At 43.4% G+C, this 27,377-nt stretch overlaps 1 protein-coding gene across 1 annotated transcript in view; it reads left to right on the top strand.

Annotated features, from left to right (window-relative positions):
• The first annotated feature begins 6,129 nt into the window (after positions 1-6,129).
• The window catches only part of kcnk3a (potassium channel, subfamily K, member 3a), a 52,700-nt gene continuing 31,452 nt past the window's right edge, over positions 6,130-27,377 (top strand). The window contains exon 1 of the mRNA XM_070435865.1: positions 6,130-6,496. Within this exon, the coding sequence (XP_070291966.1) occupies positions 6,214-6,496 (283 nt within the window). The 5' untranslated portion in view covers positions 6,130-6,213. The remainder of the gene's footprint in view (positions 6,497-27,377) is intronic.

Here is a 27,377-nt window from a genome sequence, read left to right on the forward strand (position 1 = left end):
TGTTGTGTCTGTAGCTCTGCATGTTATGGAAGCTCATTCCTGCCACCAAAAAAAAGGACAATGTCAAATCAAATCAACTCAAAATTGTATTAGTCACATGCGCCGAATACAACAGGTGTAGACCTTACAGTGGAATGCTTACTTACGAGTCCCTAACCAACAATGCAGTTAAAAAAATATGGAAAAGAATAAGAAATAAAAGTGACAAGTAATTAAAGAGCAGCAGTAAAATAACAATAGCGAGACTATATACAGGGGGGTATCGGTACAGAGTCAATGTGTGGGGACACCGGTTATTTGAGGTAATATGTACATTTAGGTAGAGTTATTATAGTGACTATGCATAGATGGTAACAACAGAGAGTGGCAGCGGTGTCAAAGAGTGGGGGGGATGGAAATAGTCTGGGTAGCCATTTGATTGAATGTTCAGGAGTCTTATGGCTTGGGGGTAGAAGCTGTTTAGAAGCCTCTTGGACCTAGACTTGGCACTCCGGTACCGCTTACCGTGTAGTAGCAGAGAGAACAGTATGACTAGGGTGGCTGGAGTCTTAGACAATTTTTAGGGCCTTCCTCTGACACCGCCTAGTATAGAGGTCCTGGATGGCAGGAAGCTTGGCCCCAGTGATGTACTGGGCCGTTTGCGGTCGGAGGCCGAGCAGTTGCCATACCAGGCAGTGATGCAACCAGTCAGGATGCTCTCGATGGTGCAGCTGTAGAACCTTTTGAGGATCTGAGGACCCATGCCACATCTTTTCAGTCTCCTGAGGGGTAATAGGTTTTGTCGTGCCTTCTTCACGACTGTCTTGGTGTGCTTGGACCATGTTAGTTTGTTGGTGATGTGGACACCAAGGAACTTGAAGCTATCAACCTGCTCCACTGCAGCCTCGTTGATGAGAATGGGGGAGTGCTCGGTCCTCTTTTTCCTGTAGTCCACAATCATCTCCTTTATCTTGATCACGTTGAGGGAGAGGTTGTTGTCCTGGCACCACACGGCCAGGTCTCTGACCTCCTCCCTACAGATTGTCTTGTCGTTGTTAGTGATCAGGCCTACCACTGTTGTGTCATCAGCAAACTTAATGATGGTGTTGGAGTCGTGCCTGGCCATGCAGTCATGAGTGAACAGGGAGTACAGGAGGGGACTGAGCACACACCCCTGACGAGCCCCTTGTGTTGAGGATCAGCGTGACGGATGTGTTGTTACCTACCCTTACCACCTGGGGGCAGCTCGTCAGAAAGTCTAGGATCCAGTTGCAGAGGGAGATGTTTAGTCCCAGGGTCCTTAGCTTATTGATGGGCTTTGAGGGCACTATAGTGTTGAACGCTGAGCTGTAGTCAATGAATAGCATTCTCACATAGGTGTTCCTTTTGTCCAGGTGGGAAAGGGCAGTGTGGAGTGCAATAGAGATTGCATTGTCTCTGGATCTGTTGGTGCTGTATGCAAATTGGAGTGGGTCTAGGGTTTCTGGGATAATGGTGTTGATGTGAGCCATGACCAGCCTTTCAAAGCACTTCATGGCTACAGACGTGAGTGCTATGGGTCAGTAGTCATTTAGGCAGTTTACCTTAGTGTTCTTGGGCTCAGGCACTATCGTGGTCTGCTTAAAACATGTTGGTATTACAGACTCGGACAGGGAGAGGTTGAAAATTTCAGTGAAGACACTTGCCAGTTGGTAAGCGCATGCTCGCAGTACACGTCCTGGTAATCCGTCTGGCACCGCGGCCTTGTGAATGTTGACCTGTTTAAAGGTCTAACTCACATCGGCTGTGGAAAGCGTGATCACACAGTCTTCCGGAACAGCTGGTGCTCTCATGCATGTTTCAGTGTTATTTGCCTCGAAGTAAGCATAGAAGTAGTTTAGCTCGTCTGGTAGGCTCGTGTCACTGGGCAGCTCTCGGCTGTGCTTCCCTTTGTAGTCTGTAATAGTTTGCAAGCCCCTTCACATCTGACGAGTGTCGGAGCCGGTGTAGTACGATTCGATCTTAGTCCTGTATTTACGCTTTGCCTGTTTGATGGTTCGTCGGAGGGCATAATGTGATTTCTTATAAGCGTCCGGGTTAGAGTCCCGCTCCTTGAAAGCGACAGCTCTAGCCTTTAGCTCAGTGTGGATGTTGCCTGTAATCCATGGCTTCTGGTTGGGGTATGTACGTACAGTCACTGTGGGGACGACGTCATCGATGCACTTATTGATGAAGCCAATGACTGATGTGGTGTACCACACAGTACCAACGGAGGAATCCCGGAAACATATTCCAGTCTGTGCTAGCAAAACAGTCCTGTAGCTTAGCATCTGCTTTATCTGACCACTTTTTTATTGATCTTGTCACTGGTGCTTCCTGCTTTAATTTTTGCTTGTAAGCATGATTCAGGAGGATAGAATTATGGCCAGACTTGCCAAATGGAGGGTGAGGGAGAGTTTTGTATGCGTCTCGGTGTGTGGAGTAAAGGTGGTCCAGAGTTTTCCCCCCTCTGGTTGTACATTTAACATGCTAATAGAAATTTGGTAAAACAGATTTAAGTTTCCATGCATTAAAGTCCCCGGCTACTAGGAGCGCCGCTTCTGGGTGAGCGTTTTCGTGTTTGCTTATGGCGGAATACATTCAATGCTGTCTTAGTGCCAGCCTCAGTCTGTGGTGGGATGTAAACAGCTTCGAAAAATACAGTTGAAAACTCTCTAGGTAGGTAGAGTGGTGGTAGATAGTGTGGTCTACAGCTTATCATGAGATACTCTACCTCATGCGAGCAATAGCTCGAGACTTCCTTAGATATCGTGCACCAGCTGTTATTTACAAAAATACATAGTCCGCTGCCCCTTGTCTTACCAGACTCCACTATTCTATCCTGCTGGTACAGTGTATAACCAGCCAGCTGTATGTTGATAGTGTCGTCGTTCAGCCACGACTCCGTGKAGCATAAGTTATTACAGTTTTGAATGTCCTGTTGGTAGTTTAATCTTCCGCGTAGGTCATCTATTTTATTCTCCAAAGATTGCACGTTTGCTAGCAGAATGGAAGGAAGTGGAGGTTTATTCGATCGCCTACGAATTCTCTGAAGGCAGCCCGCCTTCTGGCCCCTTTTTCTCTGCCTCCTCTTCACGCAAATCACGGGGATCTGGGCCTGTTCCCGAGAAAGCAGTATATCATTCGCGTCGGGCTCCACAGACTCATTAAAGGGAAAAAAGGATTCTGCCAGTCCGTGGTGAGTAATCGCAGTCCTGATGCCCAGAAGTTATTTTCAGTCATAAGAGACGGTAGCGGCAACATTTTGTACAAAATAAGTAAAAAAACAAGTTACCAACAATGCAAATAAATAAACAAACAAAAAAACACAATTGGTTGGGGACACGTAAAACGTCAGCCTTCTTGTCACACCCTGGCCTTAGTTATCTTTGTTTTCATTATTATTTTAGTTAGGTCAGGGTGTGACATGGGGAAGTTTGTGTGTTTTTTGTATTGTCTAGGGTGTTGTATGGTTTAGGGGGTTTAGTAGAGGAGATGGTTTAGTGTTCAGTGTAGGTGTCTAGGAAAGTCTATGGTTGCCTGAATTGGGTCTCAATTAGAGACAGCTGGTTATTGTTGTCTCTGATTGGGAGCCATATTTAAGGCAACCATAGGCTTTAGCTTTTTGTGGGTAATTGTCTATGTTGAACGTTTGTAGCATGTGTGTGTGCACTACGTTTATAGCTTCACGGTCGTTTGTTGTTTTTGTATAGTTTGTAATAGTGTTTCGTTTCATGTTCATCTTCGTAGTAAAAATAAAAGAAGATGGCTTATTTTCCACATGCTGCGTTTTGGTCCGTCTCTCCTCCACACGATCGTGACACTTCTTCTCCGGTGCCATTGTTACTTGTCAATACTATCTCGACATTTCGAGATAGGTAAGGCCAAACATTTCGAGACACTTTCTCAAAAGTGGTGATGGTAGATCATACAGGATGTGTTGTTTTCATTTGTAGCATTGTGTGGGGATTTACATCTGTCCAAGTTTCAGAGATCCTCACAGCAAGGCCAAAGGCAAAACATGTGGCGAGCTGGCATTTGCCCCAGCACTCTTGATTTGGTTTAATAAAGTATTGACAGAAAGAAAGAGGTTGTTAAGACTGATTTGCCTCATGATTTGTCATCTTGTGCACAATTAATATGTGCTTCTGTCTGATCAACTGTAACCTACTGATAACAACCACAGCTAACAACCACAGCACAAATTTGGTATACAGTGCATTCTGAAAGTATTTAGACCCCTTGACTTCCATATTTTGTTAAATTACAGCTTTATTCTAAAATTGATTAAATAAATGTTTTTCCTCATCAATCTACACACAATACCCCATAGTGACAAAGCAAAAACAGGTTTTTAGACATTTTTGCAAATGAATAAAGAATAAAAAACCGAAATATCTTATATACATAAGTATTCAGACCCTTTGCTATGAGACTCAAAATTGAGCTCAGGTGGATCCTGTTTCCATTGATCATCCTTGATTAGAGTCCACCTGTGGTATATTTTATTGATTGGAAATTATTTGGAAAGGCACACACCTGTCTATATAAGGTCCCACAGTTGACAGTGCATGTCAGAGCAAAAACCAAGCCATGAGGTCGAAGGAATTGTCCGTAGAGCTCTGAGACAGGATTGTGTCGAGGCACAGATCTGGGGAAGGGTACCAAAAAATGTCTGCAGCATTGAAGGTCCCCAAGAACACAGTGGCCTCCATCATTCCTACTGTAAATGGAAGAAGTGTGGAACCACCAAGACTCTTCCTAGAGCTGGCCGCCTGGGCAAACTGAGCTATCGGGGGAGAAGGGCCTTGGTCAGGGAGGTGACCAGGAACCCGATGGTCACTCTGACAGAGCTCCAGAGTTCCTCTGTGAAAGAACCTTCCAGAAGGACAACCATCTCTACAGCACCACCAAGGCCTTTATGACTGAATGACCAGACAGAAGCCACTCCTCAGTAAAAGGAACATGAGAGCCCGCTTGGAGTTTGCCAAAAGGCACCTAAAGGACTCTCAGACCATGAGACACAAGATTCTCTGGTCTGATGAAAGCAAGATTGAACTCTTTGGCCTGAATGCCAAGCGTCACATCTGGAGGAATCCTGGCACCATCCCTACAGTGAAGCATGGTGGTGGCAACATCATGTTGTGGGGATGTTTTTCAGTGGCAGGGACTGGGAGACTAGTCAAGATCGAGGGAAAGATGAACGGTGCAAAGTACAGAGAGGTCCTTGACGAAAACCTGCTCCAGAGCTTTCAGGACCTCAGACTGGGTCGAAGGTTCAACTTCCAACAGGACAACGACCCTAAGCACACAGCCAAGACAACGCAGGAGTGGCGTCGGGACAAGTATCTGAATGTCCTTGAGTGGCCCAGCCAGAGCCCGGACTTAAACCCGATCGAACATCTCTGTGCAGCGACGCTCCCCATTCAACCTGACAGAGCTTGAGAGGATCTGCAGAGAAGAATGGGATAAACTCCCCAAGTAAGGTGTGCCAAGCTTGTAGCGTCATACCCAAGAAGACTTGAGGCTGTAATCGCTCCCAAAGGTGCTTCAACAAAGTACTGAGTAAAGGGTCTGAATACCTTTTTTTTCATATAAATTTGCAAACATTTCTAAAAAACAATTTTTGCTTTGTCATTTTGAGGTATTATATGGCTGTAACTTAACAAAATGTAGAAAAAGTCAAGGGATCTGAATACTTCCCGAATGCCTGTATATTCAAACTTTGGCTGATGTCATACCCTACAACTAGGGTCCAGAATCTTACCTTGTTAGGTTAGCCTACCAGATCAGGAAAAACTCTGGGTCCCAGGAAAACAAATCCCCCCCACCACTCGGGGATGCCACCTCTGTAATCACCACACAATGGAATATCCAACAGCAGCACTATTTTAGCTAATGGTGATATTACAGTAAACTTGCCGTCTACAGTAGCCTAACTCCCACTCTCTTCTGCATACAGACATACTGTACATACATACGCACAGACCCTAAGAACGCATTCAGGCGAGCACGCGGTGGGAGGGCGGTTGGAAGGGGTGGTGCTGAAACGAACAGCTCCGAGAGAAAATGTGCGCTTGGGCAAATAAAGTGATCAGAGAGCTTTCTGCGCGCCACTGTCCCTGTTGATAGAGCCAGCCTCGCAATGAACCAGCCGAGCTCCCCATCCTCAAGATTCGCTTTCACAATTTTGGAGCCCGTCTACTCACCCTGACCATGAAGAGACAAAACGTGAGGACCCTTGCGCTCATCATTTGCACGTTCATCTACCTGTTAGTCGGTGCGGCTGTCTTCGATGCCTTGGAATCTAAGAAGGAGACGACCCAGAAGAAGAAAGTGTACGACAGAAAACAAGAGCTTAGGAACAAATACAATCTCACTAAACTCAACTTCGATGAACTCGAGGAAGTGGTGTTGCAGCTGAAGCCTCATAAAGCCGGGTTACAGTGGAAATTCGCTGGATCATTTTACTTCGCAATCACTGTAATCACGACCATAGGTAAGATTTATTAAACCAGTGACGTAAATCTTACCTGAATATGTTGCACTTGATTGTGCTTCATAAATCAAAGCAAAAACCTAGGTAGGCTATGCATAGGCTACGCTCCATGGCCTTGCAAGTTCGGTAAGTTATTCAAACTATTGCCTTTACGACCTTGTTGAAGATGACATCATGTTTCATGCTATTTTTAGTTGACAATCAATATTATTTTCTTCAGTCTATTAGGATACATTAGTATTATTATTATTAGCATAGGCGTGTCTGAAGCAAACAGAGAAATACATTTAAAATGCATTTACAGTATTTTTCTAAATGGTTGCATGGGTATGAGAGTTTGCAGCAAGTTTGGGACTCGTTAAGATAAACCGTATTATTATCTGTTTAATAGTGAGATATCATCGCAAACGTGGTGTTTAATCGTGTTATGACCCTGCTGCTTTTTGGATGGACTTCACAAAACATTAACACTAACACTAAAGCTTTGGAGTATGTCTTACAAAGCAATCCATCACAACTCTAGAACAAATATTATCGTTAACAGGTTGCAGTCCTAATCCTCTCAAGAGCCGCTGGACTAATAATGGCTGTTCAACAGCATCAGCTGCAAATGCTCAGCCTAACCAAAACGTGGTCTTCTAAAAGTCTCTACGAATAATATGTTGTATGTTAATCAAAATCATATCATCATAATATTTAAGTTTGAAAGTGCTAGTAAAAACCAGACCCGATGTATTATAAGCTCAGTAGACAGGCTAATGTCAACTGCACCCTTTGGATATTACCCCTAATGACATAAGGATAGGAACATTTTTGAAATAGAAGAGAATAGTCTGGTCTCCTTTTTCACACGACCAAGAAAAGAAAGGAGTCGATCTTTGGAAAATGTGTAACCATTAGGGGTCTTGCTACAGTATTTGTTTTCTGCAGGTGATTTGTTTTTACTGCCTAAAGACAAATGTAGCCTACATGATTAGGAAAATACACTCACCCTCATCCCCCACTCACCCTCATCCCTCACTCACCCTCATCCTTCACTCTCCCTCATCCCTCACTCCCACATTTCCCACTATCACCTGTTATCCATCAACCTCACTAACTCACTCACATTCTCTCTCACACACACACACACAAGCTCACCCCTATCATCACCCTTTACCACCCTTATACCTCACCCTCACTTTTATGCCCCGGCTCACTCTCAACCCCCCCCCTCCCTATCATCACCCTCACCCCCAGCCTGTCCCATGCCCTCATCCCAGTCCTCACTTCCACCTCAGCCTCCGCTCTGTATTGAGCCACTTGGGCCAGTTGTAGCTGGTGACCCAGGGTGGTGGTGGTAACCCTACCACATGTAGAGGACTAATTGGATGCAAACCCGATCCGGGTGGCTGAAACGGCATGCTGTAATTGTGAGCCCACCGGGCTGGCAATGACACAGTGTTTGGCTTTTCACTCCGCCATTAACTATTGATGGCAACACCAGAGCTGCAGTGTTTAACTGGCCTCCCATCCACTCTACTATATTGTGTATTGTATACTGTAGTCACACAATGACACACAGTCATGACCCAACTCACTAACACAATGACACGCAGTCATCATGACCCCTCTCACTAACACAATGACACGCAGTCATCATGACCCCTCTCACTGACACAATGACACAGTCATGACCCCTCTCACTCACACAATAACGCAGTCATGACCCCACACACTCACACAATAACGCAGTCATGACCCCTCTCTCACACAATAACACAGTCATGACCCCACACACTCACCCAATAACGCAGTCATGACCCCTCACACTCACACAATAACGCAGTCATGACCCCTCTCTCACACAATAACATAGTCATGACCCCACACACTCACACAATAACAGAGTCATGACCCCACACACTCACACAATAACGCAGTCATGACCCCTCACACTCACACAATAACGCAGTCGTGACCCCTCACACTCACACAATAACACAGTCATAACCCCTCACACTCACACAATAACATAGTCATGATCCCACACACAATAACACAGTCATGACCCTGTGTGTAGACACACCGAACCATATCACAGAAGACGTAGACACACAGCTACAACTTTAGTGAAACCCCATAACCTGGACACAAAGCCCCAAGGCACATTTGTTAGTGTTTAGGAAATGGAGGAGAGGAGCATCCAGCATGGTGGTGAAAACCTGTGCATTACACACTCTGCTGTTCTATTGTACGTGCAATGATGTGCAATGATATCAGAGGGATATAACCTAAACCTAACCTATTGTATGAAGTCATTTCTTTGTTAATTTCTTTGCAAACGGACGTGGCAGTTTCAGCATTACTGATTCCAATTGTAATATTTATTTTGTTTGTAAAGCCACAGTCTCTTTATATGGACTTATTGCGGTCAGGACCAAGCAAAAAAAAGAAGAAGATATAGCTGTATAATAAAAGTACATTTTTTATCTTTATTATTTTTATGCACTGATGAAAGAAACGTCACATGATGCAAAATGTCTCACATTTCGCAACTTTAATTAGTTAGTATATGTATGAGCAGTGTTGATATATATGCTGAACAAAAATATAAACGCAACATGTAAAGTGTTGGTCCCATGTTTCATCAGCTGAAATATAGATCCCAGACATTTTCCATACGCACAAAAAGTTGATGTCAAATTTTTTGCTAAAATGTGTTTACATCCCTCTTAGTGAACATTTCTCCTTTACCAATATAATCCACCAATGACACCAATGACAGGTGTGGTATATTAAGAAGCTGATTAAAGAGCATGATCATTACACAGGTGCACCTTGTGCTGGGGACAATAAAAAGCCACTCTAAAATGTGGAGTTTTGTCATACAACACAATGCCACAGATGTCTCAAGTTTTGAGAGAGCGTGCAATTGGCATGCTGACTGCAGGAATGTCCACCAGCGCTGTTGCCAGAGACTTGAATGTTCATTTCTCTACCTTAAGCCGCATCCAATGTTGTTTTAGAAAATTTGGCAGTACACTACTGTTCAAAACTTTGGGTCCCTTAGAAATGTCCTTGTTTTTGAAAGATATATATWTTTTTTTTCTCCATTAAAATAAAATAACATCAAATTGATCAGAAATACAGTGTAGACAATAGTCATGTTGTAAATGACTATTGTAGCTGTAAACGGCAGATTTTTAATGGAATGTATACATAGGCGTACAGAGGCACATTATCAGTAACCATCACTCACTCCTGTGTTCCAATGGAACGTTGTGTTAGCTAATCCAAGTTTATCATTTAAAAAGGCTAATTGATCATTAGAAAACCATTTTGAATTGATGTTAGCACAGCTGAAAACTGTTGTCCTGATTAAAGAAGCAATCAAACTGGCCTTCTCTAGACTAGTTGAGTATCTGGAGCATCAGCATTTGTGGGTTCGATTACAGGCTCACAATGACTAGAAACAAAGAACTTTCTTCTGAAAATCGTCAGCCTATTCTTGTTCTAAGAAATGAAGGCTATTCCATGCGAGAAATTGCCAAGAAATCTAAGATCTCGTACAACGCTGTGTGCTACTCCCGTCACAGAACAGCGCAAACTGGCTCTTACCAGAATAGAAAGAGGAGTGGGTGGCCCCGGTGTACAACTGAACAAGAGGACAAGTACACAAAAATGTGCTTTTCTTTCAAAAACAAGGACATTTCTAAGTGACCCCAAACTTTTGAACAGTAGTGTATGTCCAACCGGCCTCACAACCGCAGAACACCTGTAACCATGCCAGTCCAGGACCTCCACATCCGGCTTCTTCATCTGCGGGATCATCTGAGACCAGCCACCCGTACAGCTGATGAAATTGTGGGTTTGGGCAATTGAAGAATTTCACAAACTGTCAGAAACGTCTCAGGGAAGCTCATCTGCGTGCTCGTCGTTCTCACCAGGGTCTTGACCTGACTGCAGTTCGGCGTTGTAGCCAACTTCAGTGGGCAAATGTTCACCTTCGATAAGCCACTGGCACACTGGAGAAGTGTGCTCTTCATGAATGAATCATGGTTTCAACTGTACCGGGCAGATGGCAGACAGCGTCGTATAGCACTGTGTGGGCGAGCGGTTTGCTAATGTCAGTGTTGTGAACAGAGTGCCCCATGGTGGTGGTAGGGTTATGTTATGGGTATGCATAAACTACAGACAACGAACACAATTGCATTTTATCGATGGCAATTTGAATGCACAGTGATACCGTGATGAGATCCTGAGGCCCATTCATGCCATTCATCCACCGCCATCACSTCATGTTTTAGCATGTCACAAGGATCTGTACGCAATTCCTGGAAGCTGAAAATGTCCCAGTTCTTCCATGGCCTGTATACTCACCAGACATGTCACCTTTTGAGCATGTTTGGGAAGCTATGGATTGACGTGTACGACAGCGTGTTCCAGTTCCCGCCAATATCCAGCAACTTCGCAGAGCCATTGAAGASGWCTGGGAAAACATTCCATATACCACAATCAATAGCCTGATCAACTCTATGCGAAGGAGATGWMTTGCAGTCCATGAGGCAAATGGTGGTCACACCAGATACTGACTGTTTATTTTATCCATGCCCCTACTTTTTTWAAAAGGTATCCGTGACCAACAGATGCAAATCTGTATTCCCATTCATGTGAAATCCATAGATTAGGGCCTAATGAATTTATTTCAATTGACTGATTTCCTTATATGAACTGTAACTCAGTAAATCTTTGGAATTGTTGCATGGACTCTACAAGGTGTTTGAAAGCGTTCCATAGGGATGCTGGCCCATGTTGACTCCAATGCTTCCAGAGGCAGAAMAAACGCACATCTATTTAGGCYAGGTGCTGGCTAGCGGAGTAGAACACTTGAAAAATTAAAGAAGAGCCGCACACTCTAGGAGCTCAGATGCAATAATTTAATAACCTAATATCCAACGTTTCGACAGACGAGCTGTCTTCATCAGGGTATAATGGCAAACACTGCGGGGTGACTAGTTTATATAGTGTCAAAGGACACACACAGGTGTCTGTAATCATGGCCGGGTGTGGCCTGATATCATTGGTTATTTCTCAGATATAAAAATAACATACCAAAAACATGAATGGATAGCATATGATCGTAGATACAATTTGGCAACAGAGGCCTACAAACATTTACAATAGCAAAATCACAATAATCACAAGAATAGCTTCAGATTAAAGTTTACAAACCTGACTCAGTTACACCAGCTCTGTCAGGAGGAATGGGCCAAAATTCACCCAACTTATTCTGGGAAGCTTGTGGAAGGCTACCCGAAATCTTTGACCCAAGTTAAACAATTTAAAGGCAATGCTTCCAAATACTAATTGACTGTATGTAAACTTCTGACCCACTGGGAATGTGATGAAAGAAATGAAAGCTGAAATAAATAATTCTCTCTACTATTATTCTGACATTTCAGATTCTTAAAATAAAGTGGTGATCCTAACTGACCTCAGACAGGGCATTTTTACTAGGATTAAATGTCAGGAATTGTGAAAAACTTAGGTTAAATGTATTTGGCTAAGGTGTATGTAAACGTCTGACTTCAACTGTACATTTATAAGTGCCATTGCATTGAGCACAGCCATTACACTTGTAGTTTTACACTTGTAGTTTCCATCCAGTAGGGGCGCAAATAGATGTTGTGCAGGGATATCTTGGGGTGTTAAATCAGAGTTTACCAATTGATCTCTGAYATTTTTGCCCCACAAGAATACGACCAAGGGAGGGTCCGAAAACACATTACTGATACTGTCATCGGATCTTAGAATGTGCCAATGTTTGTGAATGATTCCCTTAATTTGTTCAGAGCACTTTGAATAGCGGGTAGTTAGAATGCAAGAATGCTTCTTTTTGCGAGACTGTCCTTGAAAAAGATCATGTCTCGGTTTGTTTAGAATTTTCTCAATGGCAGTATTAATCTGACCATTTTTGTATCCCCTCTCCTTGAATTTTCTTTGCGTCTCAGCCATATTTCTGTCAAAATCTGAATGTTTTTTACTAATTCTTTTGATTCGACAGAATTGGCTGTAGGGAAAACTGTTTTTCAAGGGAATCGGGTGACAGCTATCAGCCCTCAACAAACTGTTAAGATCAGTAGGTTTCCTGTAAAGATCAATGTATAGAACATTATCCTCACATAAGATCAGAAGATCAAGGAAACTGATTTGACGTATGTCAGCTTGCATAGTAAATCTCAGATGCTCAGAACAAGAGTTAAGAAAAACATGGAATGCCTGGAGCTGTTTTGCATCACCCCTCCATAGAACAAAAATATCATCAATATACCGTTTCCAAATAATGATGTTAGGCAAGAAAACATTCACTGCAATGCTTCCCACAGTTGTCAAGTTAGCTGGAAGTCTTTTGMGTGYTTGACCATTCTTGATACACACGGGAAACTGTTCAGCATGAAAAARCCAGCAGAGTTGCAGTTCTTGYCACAAACCGGTGTGCCTGGCACCTACTACCATTGTCATGGTTCCACCTGTCACCAGAGGGCAGCAGAGACCGTCCTAGAGACATTAATGACACTCAGGTGTGTRCTATTACTCATTCTGATTGACCTGTTAAAAGAGGTGTGTGTTCTGGTTTCCTTTGCAAAAGCTTGAATTGTTTACCGTGTTTCCTGAGTGAGTTTTTGAGATGAAGTATTTGTTATTTTTCCCATGGTACTGTGATCCTGTGGCTACTGTTTATCAGTAAAGTATTTATGTTTATCTTTAACCACTGATTCCTTGTCTGGTCTCTTCTCTGCACCTGGGTCCAACCTCACCACGTCACAACCATACCCAGTTCAAAGGCAATTCAATATTTTGTTTTGCCCATTCACCCACTGAAAGACACACATACACAATTCATGTCTCAATTGTTTCAAGGCTTAAAAGTCCCTTTTTAACCTGTCTKCCCTTCATCTACACTGATTGAAGTGGTTTTAACAAGTAACATCAATAAGGGATCATAGCATTTACCTGGTCATGGAAAGAGCAGGTGTCCTTTTGTTTTGTACACTATATATATACAGTGCCTTCAGAAAGTACTCAGACCCCTTGACCTTTTCCACATTTTGTTACGTTACAGCCTTATTCTAAAATCTAGCCCATAATGACAAAGTGAAAACAGGATTTACATTTTTTTTGCAAATGTATTTAAAAAAAAAAAAAAAGTATTTAGAGTCTCATATTTTGCTATGAGACTCGAAATTGAGCCCAGGTGCGTCCTGTTTCTATTGATCATCCTTGAGATGTTTCTACAACTTGATTGGAGTCCACCTGTGGAAAATTCAATTGATTGGACATGATTTGGAAAGGCACACAGCTGTCTATATAAGGTCCCACAGTRGACAGTGCATGTCAGAGCAAAAACCAAGCCATGAGGTCGATGGAATTGTCATTAGAGCGCCGAATCAGGATTGTGTCGAGGCACAGATCTGGGGAAGGGTACCAAAAAATGTCTGCAGCATTGAAGGTCCCCAAGAACACAGTGGCCTCCATCATTCCTACTGTAAATGGAAGAAGTGTGGAACCACCAAGACTCTTCTTAGAGCTGGCCGCCTGGGCAAACTGAGCTATCGGGGGAGAAGGGCCTTGGTCAGGGAGGTGACCAAGAACCAGATGGTCACTCTGACAGAGCTCTAGAGTTCCTCTGTGGAGATGGGAGAAACTTCCAGAAGGACAACCATCTCTGCAGCACTCCACCAATCAGGCCTTTAAGGTAGAGTGGCCAGATGGAAGCCACTCCTCAGTAAAAGGCACATGACAGCGCACTTGGAGTTTGCCAAAAGACACCTAGAGGACTCTCAGACCATGAGAAACAAGATTGTCTGGGCTGATGAAAGCAAGATTGAACTCTTTGGCCTGAATGCCAAGCGTCACGTCTGGTGGAAGCCTAGCACCATCCCTATGGTGAAGCATGGTGGTCGCAGCATCATGCTGTGGGAATGTTTTTCAGCGGCAGGGACTGGGAGACTAGTCAGGATCGAGGCAAAGATGAACGGAGCAAAGTACAGAGAGCTCTTTTATGAAAAAGGTTCACCTTCCAACAGGACAATGACCCTAACCACACAGCCAAGACAACGCAATAGTGGCTTCGGGGCAAATCAAATCAAATGTATTTATAAAGCCCTTTTTACATCAGCTGATATCTCAAAGTGCTGTACAGAAACCCAGCCTAAAACCCCAAACAGCAAGCAATGCAGGTGTGGTAGCACGGTGGCTAGGAAAAACTCCCTAGAAAGGCCAGAACCTAGGAAGAAACTTAGAGATGAACCAGGCTCTGAGGGGTGGCCAGTCCTCTTCTGGCTGTGCCGGGWGGAGATTGTAACAGAACATGGCCAAGATGTTCAAATGTTCATAGATGACCAGCAGGGTCAAATAATAATAATCACAGGGGTTGTCAAGGGTGCAATAGGTCAGCACCTCAGGAGTAAATGTCAGTTGGCTTTTCATAGCCGATCAAGTCTCTAAATGTCCTTGAGTGGGCCAGCCAGAGCCCAGACTTGAACCCGATCAAACATCTCTGGAGAGACCTGAAAATAGCTGTGCAGCAACTCTCCCCATCCAACCTGATAGAGCTTGAAAGCATCTGGAGAGAAGAATTGGAGAAACTCCCCAAATACAGGTGTGCCAAGCATGTAGCGTCATACCCAAGAAGACTCAATGCTGTAATCTCTGCAAAAGGTGCTTCCACAAAGTACTTAGTAAAGGGTCTGAATACTTATGTAAATATGATATATATATATATATATATATATAAAATCAGTTTTTGCTTTGTCATTATGGGGTATTGTGTGTAGATTGATGAGGGAAAAAAATATTTCATACATTTTAGAATAAGGCTGTAACGTAATAAAATTTGGAAAAAGTCAATGGGTCTGAATACTTTTCGAAGCCACTGTGTATATATATACTGTATGTACATGTGGATCAGTGGAATCTATACTGAATATAAATGCAACATGCAACAATTTCAACGATTTTACTGAGTTACAGTTCATATTTTCATATATAAGGAAATCAGTCAATTGAAATAAATTCATTAGGCCCTAATCTATGGATTTCACATGATTCGGCAGGGGCGCAGCCCTTGGCGTTGGAGGGAATAGGCGTTGGAGGGAATAGGCCCAGCCACTTAAAAAAAAATTATATAACCAGGCAGTCAGTTAAGAACAAATTCTGATTTACAATGATGGCCTAGGAACAGTGGGTTAACTGCCATGTTCAGGGGCAAAATTACAGATTTAACCTTGTCAGCTCGGGGATTTGATCTAGCAACCTTTCGGTTACTGGCCCAATGCCCTAACCACTAGGCTACCTGCTGCACTTGGGAACCAGGGCCAACCACTGGGGCACCAGGCCCAGCCAATCAGAATGAGTTTTTCCCCACCAAAGAGCTTTATTATAAGACAGAAATACTCCAGTTTCATCAGCTGTCCGGGTGGCTGGTCTCAGATGATCCCGCAGGTGAAGAAGCCGGATGTGGAAGTCCTGGGGTGYCGTGGTTACACGTGGTCTGCGGTTGTGAGACCACGAATTCTCTAAAATGACGTTGGAGGCGGCTTATGGTAGAGAAATTAACATTCAATTCTCTGGCAACAGCTCTGGTGGACATTCCTGCAATCAGGTGGATGGATTATATTGGCAAAAGAGAAATGCTCACTAACAGGGATGTAAACAAATGTGTGCACAGCATTTGAGAGAAATAAGCTTTTTGTGCGTATGGAACATTTCTGGGATCGTTTATTTCAGCTCATGAAACATGGGACCAACACTTTACACGTTGCCTTTATATTTTTGTTCAATATATATCACTATAAAAAGGAAAATGGCACATGTGGTCCTTTGTAAATGCCTCTGAGAGAACATCTAAGGATGATAGGATAATAAAAAAAAAAATAAGGATGATCATGGAAAATGTTTCAGTGACCTCTCCACGGAACACAGAAGGATTCTGTGATAGAACCATACATCTGTGAAACCCCCCCAAATAACAGGGGGAGTGTCTTGCTCTCTTGAGTAAATCTCTGTTCCGCTCCCGCTTAGAGACCCATTTCTAAGAACGCCTTTATTAAATCATCCTGACATAGTATTAACCTGCTAAAGATAAGTATGTATTTCCACCATTGGAAAGATTCAGTATCCACCTCCTGAGAAAGATTGGTTCCAGCATGTTACTAATAAGTCAGTATAAATGCCTGTCTGAAGTGGGGAAGGGAGAGAAGACAGGAAAGGAGTAAGTTTAAGTAAGGCTGCTAGCAGGAATCAGTCTTCACTCTGACGATACTAAGAGAGGGGGAGGTGGTGTCCACTTACTTATCATCTCCTGGGAAAGATTGTTTCGATGGAAGGAATCCCACAAGGGGAGAAAAAATAAGCAGCCAGTTGGAAAGCACTCTGCGAGTCGCAGAAGAGCCGGAGAGAGCTGGGGAGAGAGCCAGGGAGAGAGCTGGGGCCTCTTGGCACTGGGACGGTTTTGATCAAGTCTGGGGGAACGTTCACATCATAAGCCCCCGCTGGCATCACAGAGCCATGCCAGACTGTCATTCCCACATCACTTAACACTGGCTGGCTGAACACTGACTGAATGAACACTATTGACTGCCTATAAGCAACTCGGGCCTATAGAGCATCCATCCATCCATGAGGCTAGGAACAAACTGAACATAGCAGATATCAGCGTTGTCGAAAGCAGAGCTGGTGCTTTGTTTTTTTTTACCCCCCCCCCCCAGTGTATTGTGTTAGAATAGATGGCAGGGCTCACCTGCGACTGTGCCTATGATATTAAAGAGCTATGGCTGTGTGATAGACTCCCTGGGTTATTCTCCCTGGGCAGCTGTCTCTGCTCTGCCTATCCCTTTGATATAGCAGCAATTTCATGCTCAGCAAAATGTGGAAGTCATTTGCATTTGTTTAATTAGGACAGTTTTTTAAATTGTGGGTAAAGCATTTTCTGTGGTACATTATATGCAGAGACAGTAAGTGGTTCATAAGAAATGTAAGATCAAAACATTTCCACTGTGCTGCTTTTAATTCAGTGACGCTGATTCAAGGAAATGATCAAACCCCTATCCCCTCACCTTTGACCTTTTGTTTAGTCTTGGTAACAATTAGCATACAGAACAAACGAATTAGCCATGTAAATACACTCCACGTTTATTCATACATAAGTGTCACCGTGTTKATTTATCATCATAGAGCATAATGGATTGTTTCAAGTCATGAACTGAATTTCAATTCTTGTTCTGAATATGCTGGAGTAATAATATTGTAATATACATTAATAATATACAGTAATAATCTACTCTGTTGCTCATTTCACTTTAACTCGTGGATAGAGACCAACTCTTCCATCCTGCATTTTTTTTTACATGCAAGGTCCATTTCTATGTTAGTCTGGCACTGTGTATATGTTCTATGCTGTCTATGTTAATTGTAATGTACATGGCTGAATCCATAATGCTCAGATGTCTGTATGCTTTAGGTCCAGTGTACAGGAGTAACTGGTACCCTTTTGATCGTTGAMTTTGGTATCACAAGACGGCTCAATYTGTTAACAGATTTCTGCCAATCAGAGAGATGCTGCTGACAATCTAGTCATCTGTTGAGAGATGAGAAAGAGGGACTGGGTCCAAGAGAAAGCAGGTGGTCTGCTGAGGACTGACAATAAGGACTGACAATGAGGACTGACAATGAGGACTGTTTAGGAAGTATGACATGTATGATAACCTCTATCCATTCATTCCTTTTGTTACATGTGTTATGTAAGCTATACCAATTATTTAGCTTTTAATTCTTGGTTCCAAGTCATTATGTTGATGGAATATGCAGATCAAACATTTTTTGGGGCCCGAAAATGTTAATAATAGTGGCTTGTTTAACAAAACAAAGTCGGGATTGCAGTCACTCTTTGTTCCTAGACTGTTTTCAATGTAGGGCTATCTAAATATGTACTTTTCTCTAGTCTATCCTTTTAAGACTTCAAATGTTAAAAAAAAACACTTTCAGCGGTTCCATTTCGATGCCACCACCTCACCCCGTTAGCWGTACCTTCCTCTTTCATCCTGAATCACAACACTCCCTCCAAAAGATGACAAGGCACTTATCCTAATTTCAGAAAATGAAATGATAACCYTGAGTACTTGCTGAGGCATGATGAGTGAGCATTATAGTATCAGCTTTATTATTAAGAGCCGATAGTGGCCTCCAAGCCSTTGCTTCCTCAAGCCCTTACATAAAGTAAAATGAAAAACATAACAAATAACCTTGCTTAACCCGATGCTGTGCTCTCCAGCGAGGCACTGCCCCCTTTCGCTAATGATCAAGACACACTTAGATTAAAAGTGACAAGGCCTCAGGAGCCCTGAGTGTCAGTGGCACTAGGCTGGAGAACAACCAGTCAGAGTCAGGCAGTACCCACTCCTAATACTGTACCAGCAACAAGCCTGGCATAGCCGTGGCATGGCAGAAAAGGGCCATCGTCAAATAGATGAAAACACATTCACACCATGGAGGGTCAAAATGACACACCTCTCATGTAACCCACTGAGAGCTTAAAGGAAATTAATCCTTGTCACCTCAGCGTCTGATTTGTCAAAATATTTAATGGATTTTCAGTGTCACATTTTCAGTACAGTGGAGAGCGAAAAAATAATGAAATGATGCAGACTATTTTGGGCTGCGAAAGCTCGTTCTGCCGAGAGACACACGTGTGAAACTGAGTATATCTGGAGAATGTGCTCATGATCAGCTGACATGTTAGCAGAATGTTTGTCTGTTGTGTTGTTTCTTTCAACAAAGAATGAGTTCTTGATTACCTTGTTAAACAAAAAAATGACCATGTTCATTCATAAGACTATGAGCTAGTGGGATCTGATCAGCTTTAAACTAGACAAAATAGGATCTAAATCTCTCTATGAGACATTCACAAATTCAGGTTTGTTCAAGGGATAAGTAAATACAATTCATCAACTGCAGTCAGGCAAATCACCGTAATATTGTATCGTTTTCTACCCCACCAGTTCAGTCTGTTTAATCCGATTTAAGAACTTAGTTTTCCATGTGGCGTTTTCTGAATGAAACAACGGATATAATCTCATGGCCRCAGAATATTGAATTATGGGCCGCTCGTCTACAGAGCTTACACACACACACGCTCTCTCTCTCTCTCTTAGTGACTCCTGGACAGGTATAGCTAGTGATATGATTTATGTGCTAATCCTTTGAGTGGAAATGTGATATTAAGAGAGTGCCGTCACAGAAACAAGATATGTCTAGAAAACACAGAAAGTCAGTAAAGTACACCATGCGTTATATTCTTTTCTGGGAAAAATATGTTGAACATTTGATTGATTTTATTGAGGGGGAGTTTTTTGATACCTTAGAATAGTTTTTGGCAGGTAATGTCCTCTATAAACGGTCCTTCATGGAATGTAACTACATTGTACCTGGAAGTACAGTACAAAGCATTTAAAATATTAAACCCGTATCTCAAACTTTCCTTTGGATTTGTGTCGTAGATATTAGAATGTTTTAGTGTAAGGACATCAGTAACCATTGATTGAAAGCCGCTGAACAGAACATACCCTAGGGCTAGGCAATGTAAGCCTCTTGTTGTCTGTCTGTCCAGCTACTGATTGGCTGTAACGCTCACAGTAATCAAATGACTGTCTTTGGGATAACATTTGGTTCCTCTGTAAAGTTTCTTCTCTCGTGACCTTAAATGGAAAGGTATTGGAAACTTATACAGTAGCCTACAGCCAGTAACGAATTGTAAGTAGCAACTGAGTAGAACAGTGTTTTAGGACAGTGTTTTCCAAACGTCTTCTCGAGTACCCCCAGCCAGTTCCACAATTGAAGTATCAGCAGCACACCTGATTAAACAAATCAAGGGCTTGAGGATAAGTTGAGCAGTTGAATCAGGTGTGCTTGTAACACAATAACACAACACAACAGTGGTAGGTAGGCCTGATCACAGACAACGACGAGACTGCCTATAGGGAGGAGGTCAGAGACCTGGCCGTGTGGTGCCAGAATAACAACCTATCCCTCAACATAGCCAAGACTAAGGAGATGATTGTGGACTACAGGAAAAGGAGGACCGAGCACGCCCCCATTCACATCGACGGGGCTGTCGTGGAGCAGGTTGAGAGCTTCAAGTTCCTTAGTGTCCACATCACCAACGAACTACAATGGTCCAAACACACCAAGACAGTCATGAAGAGGGCACGACAAAGCCTATTCCCCCTCAGGAAACTGAAAAGATTTGGCATGGGTCCTCAGATCCTKAAAAGGTTCTACAGCTGCAACATCGAGAGCATCCTGACTGGTTGCATCACTGCCTGGTACGGCAATTGCTCGGCCTCTGACCGCAAGGCACTACAGAGGGTAGTGCGTACGGCCGAGTACATCACTGGGGCTAAGCTGCCTGCCATCCAGGACCTCTACACCAGGCGGTATCAGAGGAAGGCCCTAAAAATTGTCAAAGACCCCAGCCACCCCAGTCATAGACTGTTCTCTCTACTACCATGGCAAGCGGTACCGGAGTGCCAAGTCTAGGACAAAAATGCTTCTCAACAGTTTTTACCCCCAAGCTATAAGACTCCTGAACAGGTAATCAAATGGCTACCCGGACTATTTGCATTGTGTGCCCCCCCCCCCCCCCCCCCCCCCCCCCCCCTCCTCTCCCCTCCCCCCTCTCCTTCTTCTTTTTCTACCACCTTATCTTTTATTCTAAATTTTATTTCAACCTACCTCATTCCGCCCCACCACCCACCACCCGCCAACCCCTCTTTTACGCTACTGCTACTCTCTGTCCATCATATATGCATAGTTACTTTAACCATATCTACATGTACATACTACCTCAATCAGCCAGACTAACCGGTGTCTGTATGTAGCTTCGCTACTGTATATTGCCTGTCTTTTTTACTGTTGATTAATTTCTTTTCCTACCTATTGTTCACCAAATACCTTTTTTGCACTATTGGTTAGAGCCTGTAAATAAGCATTTCARGCCTGTTGTATTTGGCGTGAAATGCTTTGAATAGAACGCATCAAGTAAGTGGATTTCGCTAGGGGAACTTGGGAAGATGTTTGGGAAACACTGGAGTAAGATAGATAGCAGTGGTGGAAAAATACCGTCTTGTCATACTTGAGTAAAAGTAAAGATACCTTAACAGAAAAGGACTCATGTAAAAGTGAAAGTCACCCAGTAAACTACTACTTGAGTAAAAGTCTAAAAGTATTTGGTTTGAAATATACGAAAGTATCAAAAGCAAATGTACAATTATAAATCATTTCAAATTCCTTATAGTAAGCAAACCAGATGGTACCATTTTTAATTTACGGATAGCCAGGGGAACACTCCAACACTCAGAAATAATTTACAAATGAAGCATATGTGTTTAGTAAGTCCGCCAGATCAGAGGTAGTAGGTATGACCAGAGATGTTTGCTTGATAAGTGTGCGAATGGGACCATTTTCCTGTCCTGTTAAGCATTCAAAATGTAGTGGCGTAAAAGTAGAAGTTGTCAAAAATCGAAATAGTAAAGTAAAGTACAGATACCCKAAAAAACTACTGAAGTAATACTTTAACGTATTTTTACTTGAGTACTTTGCACCACTGATAGATAGAGATGGAGACAGACAGAGGTGGAGAAGGATGTGGAGGAGAAGTGGAACTAGAGATAGAAGTGGAAGAGGAGGAAGTTGAGATAGTGCTGGAGATACCTAATCAGTTGTCCAAATGTGTCTTCTGCATTTAACCCAACACCTCTGAATCAGAGAGGTGCAGGGGGCTGCCTTAATCAACATGCATGTCTTCAGCACCTGGAGAACAGTGGGTTAACTGCCTTGCTCASAACAACAGATTTTTACCTTGTCAGCTCAGGGATTCAATCCAGCAACCTTCCAGTTACTGACCCAATGCTCTAACCACTAGGCTATCTGCTGCCAGGTGGAGAAGGAGATAGTGGAGATAAAGACAGATGTTTAAGTGGAGATGGTTGAGAAAGTGGAAATAGAGGTGGTGGTAAGGGGGATACCTAGTCAGTTGTCCAAATGTGTATTCCACATTTAACCCAACCCCTCTGAATCAGAGAGCCCAGGGAACAGTGGGTTAACTGCCTTGCTCAGGGGTAGAACGACAGATTTTTACCTTGTCAGCTCGGGTATTCGATCCAGCCACTAGGCTACCTGCCGCCAGGTGGAGATAGAGGTGGGGTGGAGGGGGAAATAGAGGTGGAGGTGGAGAGAGTGAGATAGAGGTAGAGGTGGATATAGAGGTGGGGTGGAGGAGGTGGAGATAGAGGTAGAGTTGGAGATAGATGTTGAAGTGGAGGTGGAGATAGAGGTGGAGATAGAGGTGGAGATAGAGGTGGAGATGGAGTTGGACTTAGAGGAGGTGGAGATACAGGTGGAAATAGAGATAGAGGTGCAGATAGAGGTGGAGATAGAGGTAGAGGTAGAAATAAAGGTAGAGATAGAGGTGGAAATAGTGGTGGAGGTGGAGATAGATGTTGAAGTGGAGGTGGAGATAGAGGTGGAGATAGAGGTAGAGGTGGAGGTGGAGATGGAGGTGAAGTTGGACTTAGAGGAGGTGGAGATACAGGTGGAAATAGAGATAGAGGTGCAGATGGAGGTAGAGGTGGAGGTAGAGATAGAGGTGGAGGAGGTGGAAGGAGGTGGAGATAGAGGTGGAGATAGAGGTGGAAGATAGTGGTGGAGATAGAGGTGGAGATGAGTGGAGGTGGTGGAGGGAGGAGGAGGTGGAGATAGAGGTGCAGATAGAGGTGGAGATGGAGGTGGAGTATAGAGGTGGAGATAGAGGTGGAGATAGTGGTGGAGATAGAGGTGAGATAGAGGTGGAGATGGTGGACACAGAGGTGGAGGTGATTATAGAGGTGGAGCTGAAGATAGAGAGGGAGGAGGAGATAGAGGTGGAGATAGAGGTGGAGATAGAGGTGGAGATAGATGTGCAGATAGAGGTGGAGATAGAGGTGGACACAGAGGTGGAGGTGGAAATAGAGGCGAAGGTGATTATAGAGGTGGAGCTGAAGATAGAGAGGGAGGAGGAGGAGATAGAGGTGGAGGTGGAGGCGGACATGGAGATATATGTTGAGATAGTGGAGGAGGTGTATATAGAGGCGGAGGTGGAGATAGAGATGATGATAGAGATAGAAGTGGAGATAGAGGTGGAGATAGAGTGGAAGTGGAGATAGAGGTGTAGGTGGTGGAGATAGAGGTGGAGGTGGTGGATATAGAGGTGGTGGAGATAGAGATGAAGATAGAGGAGGTGGAGTTGGAGATACAGGCGGATATAGAGATAGAGGTGCAGATATAGATGTAATTGGAGATGGAGGTGGAGATGAAGGTGGAGATAGAGGTGGAGATAGAGTGGAGGTGGTGGAGGAGGAGGAGGTGCAGATAGAGGTGCAGATAGAGGTGGAGATAGATATAGAGGTGGAGATGGAGATAGATGTGGAGGTGGTGGAGGAGGTGGAGATAGCGGTGGAGATGGAGGTGGAGGAAGAGATAGAGTTGGAGATGGTGGCGATAGAGGTGGACATAGAGGTGGAGGTGGAAATAGAGGTGGAGGGGGTTATAGAGGTGGAGCTGAAGCTAGAGAGGGAGGAGGAGATAGACGTGGAGATATATGTGGAGATAGTGGAGGCGGTGTATATAGAGGTGGAGGTAGAGATGATGATAGAGATAGAAGTGGAGATATAGGTGGATATAGAGGGGAAGTGGAGGAGGTGGATATGGAGGTGGAGATAGAGATGATGATAGAGATGGAGGTGGAGATAGAGGGGTTGGAGTTGGAGATACAGGTAGATATAGACATAGAGGTGCAGATAGAGGTGGAATTGGAGATGAAGGTGGATATAGAGGTGGAGATATTGGAAGAGATGGAGGAGGGGGTGGAAGGGAGGTGGATATAGAGATGGAGGTGGAGATAGATATGAAGAAAGAAGTGGAGATAGAGATGAAGATTGTGGTGGAGATGGAGGGGAGATAGAGGTGGAAATTCTGGTGGAGGTGGAGGAGGTGGAGGAGGAGGTGGTGATAGAGGAAGAGAAGGTGGAGGTGGAGATAGAGGTGGAGGAGGAGATAGATATAGCCCATGAGTAGAGGGCTAGATTGTGTAAACGAAAAGGGAGAATATTACAAACTGCATGCTGCTGAAGATGGTGTCAAAAACCGCAGGCGATGTTCGTGTGTCTATCAACTGAGTCTCTGTCCACAAGTTTTAAGGCAACGCCTGAGAGAGGTAATATACCCTACATATACATATTTAATCTCCAGCCCTCTTGCTGGTTATTTTTCCAGACACGTTCAACCGCGCTTCTTCTGAAATTCTGAATGATCTAAAGCACTTCTGTTTTACTGTGCTGCAAATGTGTGTGTGTGTCTGTGTGTGTGTGTGCGTGCGTGCATGTGTGTTTGGGGCTCCTGAGTGGTGCAGTGGGCTAAGGCACTGCATATCAGTGCAGGAAGTGTCATTGCAGGCCCTGGTTCAAATCCAGGCTGCATACCATTTGGCTGTGATTGGGAGTCCCATAGGGCGGCGCACAATTGGCCCAGCGTCGTTCGGGTTTGGCCGGGGTAGGCTGTCATTGTAAATAAGAATTTGTTCTTAACTGACTTGCCTAGTTAAAAATATATACTCAGAGCTGTGAATATGTGTGTTCTGCAAGTGATGTCTTTCATGAAGCTAGGGATGGAAGGGTGTTTGTGTTTGGGATGTTGGGAAGGACAATGTGGCGTCCTGTAATCCCTAGGAACAACTATCTCTCTCACCACAGTGCATCAGCCGGTTAAAGAAAACAGTGGGACATCAGAGTGTGATGGAATAAATAATTTCATGGCTTTCTCTCACACAGACCGGCTGCTCTCATTTCACTTTTAGCAAGAAGCTGGCCTTATCACTATTAGCTAGAAACTTTTTGTGTCTATGTTATTCTCTATCACACACACACACACACACACACACACACACACACACACACACACACACACACACACACACACACNACACACACACACACACACACACGCACACACAGCTCTCACACCACTATCAGCCAAGGCAGTTTTAATATCGATGCCCTGGCAATTATGTGGTCCTGTACCTCAATGCAATAGAGTTTGCAAGTTAAGCACACTTTCCCAGTGTGCTTGCTTGACTATCCTCACAAACCCTCGTGCTGCAAAACAGAGTCTGCCCCATAGGGTGTGTGGAAAGCTGTTAGACGTCTCTGAGACGTTGCCCCTCCCTGCGTCCCAAATGGCAGCCTATCCCCTATATAGTGCACTACCCATAGGGCTTTGGTCAAAATAGTGCACTACATAGGCGATAGGGCACCATTTGGGACACAACCCCTGTGTGTTTATGATCCAGTAATGGACGACCATCATTTGCTGTCTTTATCATAACAAACCTGGGATGGCCTTCTCACAACTCACCACCTAGTAGACAGTTCCAACTGTCTACAGGTTCACAAGATGTTCAATGTTAAAAACTAGGTTGTGTTCGGTCGCTATGGTAACAGAGCGTATTTTCTCTATCCTCTACAAAGTGCAATGCATTAGAATGATTTTTCCTAATTCCTCGTTAGGTTTCTTCCTAGGACCTTGCCTTCTAGGGAGTTTTTCCTAGCCACTGTGCTTCTGCCTCTGCATTGCTTGCGCTTTGGGGTTTTATCTGAAAAACATTTTGTGCATTACAGCTGGTGATGTAAAAAAGTGCTTTATAAAATAGATTTGATCAATTAGGCCAGGGGTGAAAGTAGAGTTAATTTATTCCTGTTATGAGACCTCCTATATGTGAGCGCACTTGCATGTACACCCAACAAATGTATTGTCCTAATCATAGGATCTCTGTGGACCTAGTCGTAAAGATTTGTCATTTAACTTTTAAAATGGATTACCTTTTATTGTGTCATAAACACAACCAGTCATTATGTTTTCATCTGATTGCCAAACAATCACTTCAAAGGGCTCCTTTACTAGGCTACCCGTGCACGTTCATCCACTCGCAACATATTTCCAGCCTCCAAACAGTGGTTTACACAAAACACCAAAAAGTGTAATGACATTAGGCCAGAATTTATACGTCCACTGCTGTCRGTGGGCATCTCAGTGTCAGCCACTCGTCTTTGCCTTGGCAACATTTTTGTGTTCTCATCAAACCGCATCGCATTTTGGAGCGTAGAATTTATGCGTCCACAAATTAACAGGTKATCTATGGCAATCAATGGRAACTTTGGTAATTTATCCTTAAGTATATATATWTTTTTTTGTATTCATATGGTCTATTTTTTTATACAGWATGTGTGTCCATATTGTCCATGAGTTTCTAGGTAGAGCATATGGTTCAAGAGAAAATAGCCTAATTAATGAAAAAAGCATCTTATCAGCTATGGTATTATTTTCYAATAATTCTGCATCTCTTCCAACTATTAACTTTTTTCACAACTGCCACCAGTTTGGCACTAAAACATTTACAACAAAAACATATTAACATAGTAAAATAAATAAAAGTGTGTAATGTTTTTTATTTATAATTCGAATAATGTTTTTCAGATTATTTGATATATTTTACATGATAAGGCCACATAGAYGGCCAGAGATAATTACAGACACCTGTGATAATCTGAAGTACCCCAAAAGGCCACTAGATGTCATGTGGTAAAATTCCCTAAAAACCTTGAAAGTTACCAAAGTTCTGATAGTTTACTAGTAAACTACAAAAGTTACCAGTTATATACCCTCCCTTTGAAAGTTTCCAGTAATATACCCTCCCTTTGGAAGATACCAGTAATATACCCTCCCTTTGGAACCTTGTGATTGTAGTTGCCTC

The sequence above is a fragment of the Salvelinus sp. IW2-2015 genome, linkage group LG28 (assembly GCF_002910315.2).
Source record: "Salvelinus sp. IW2-2015 linkage group LG28, ASM291031v2, whole genome shotgun sequence".
NCBI classification, from domain to species: Eukaryota; Metazoa; Chordata; class Actinopteri; order Salmoniformes; family Salmonidae; genus Salvelinus; species Salvelinus sp. IW2-2015.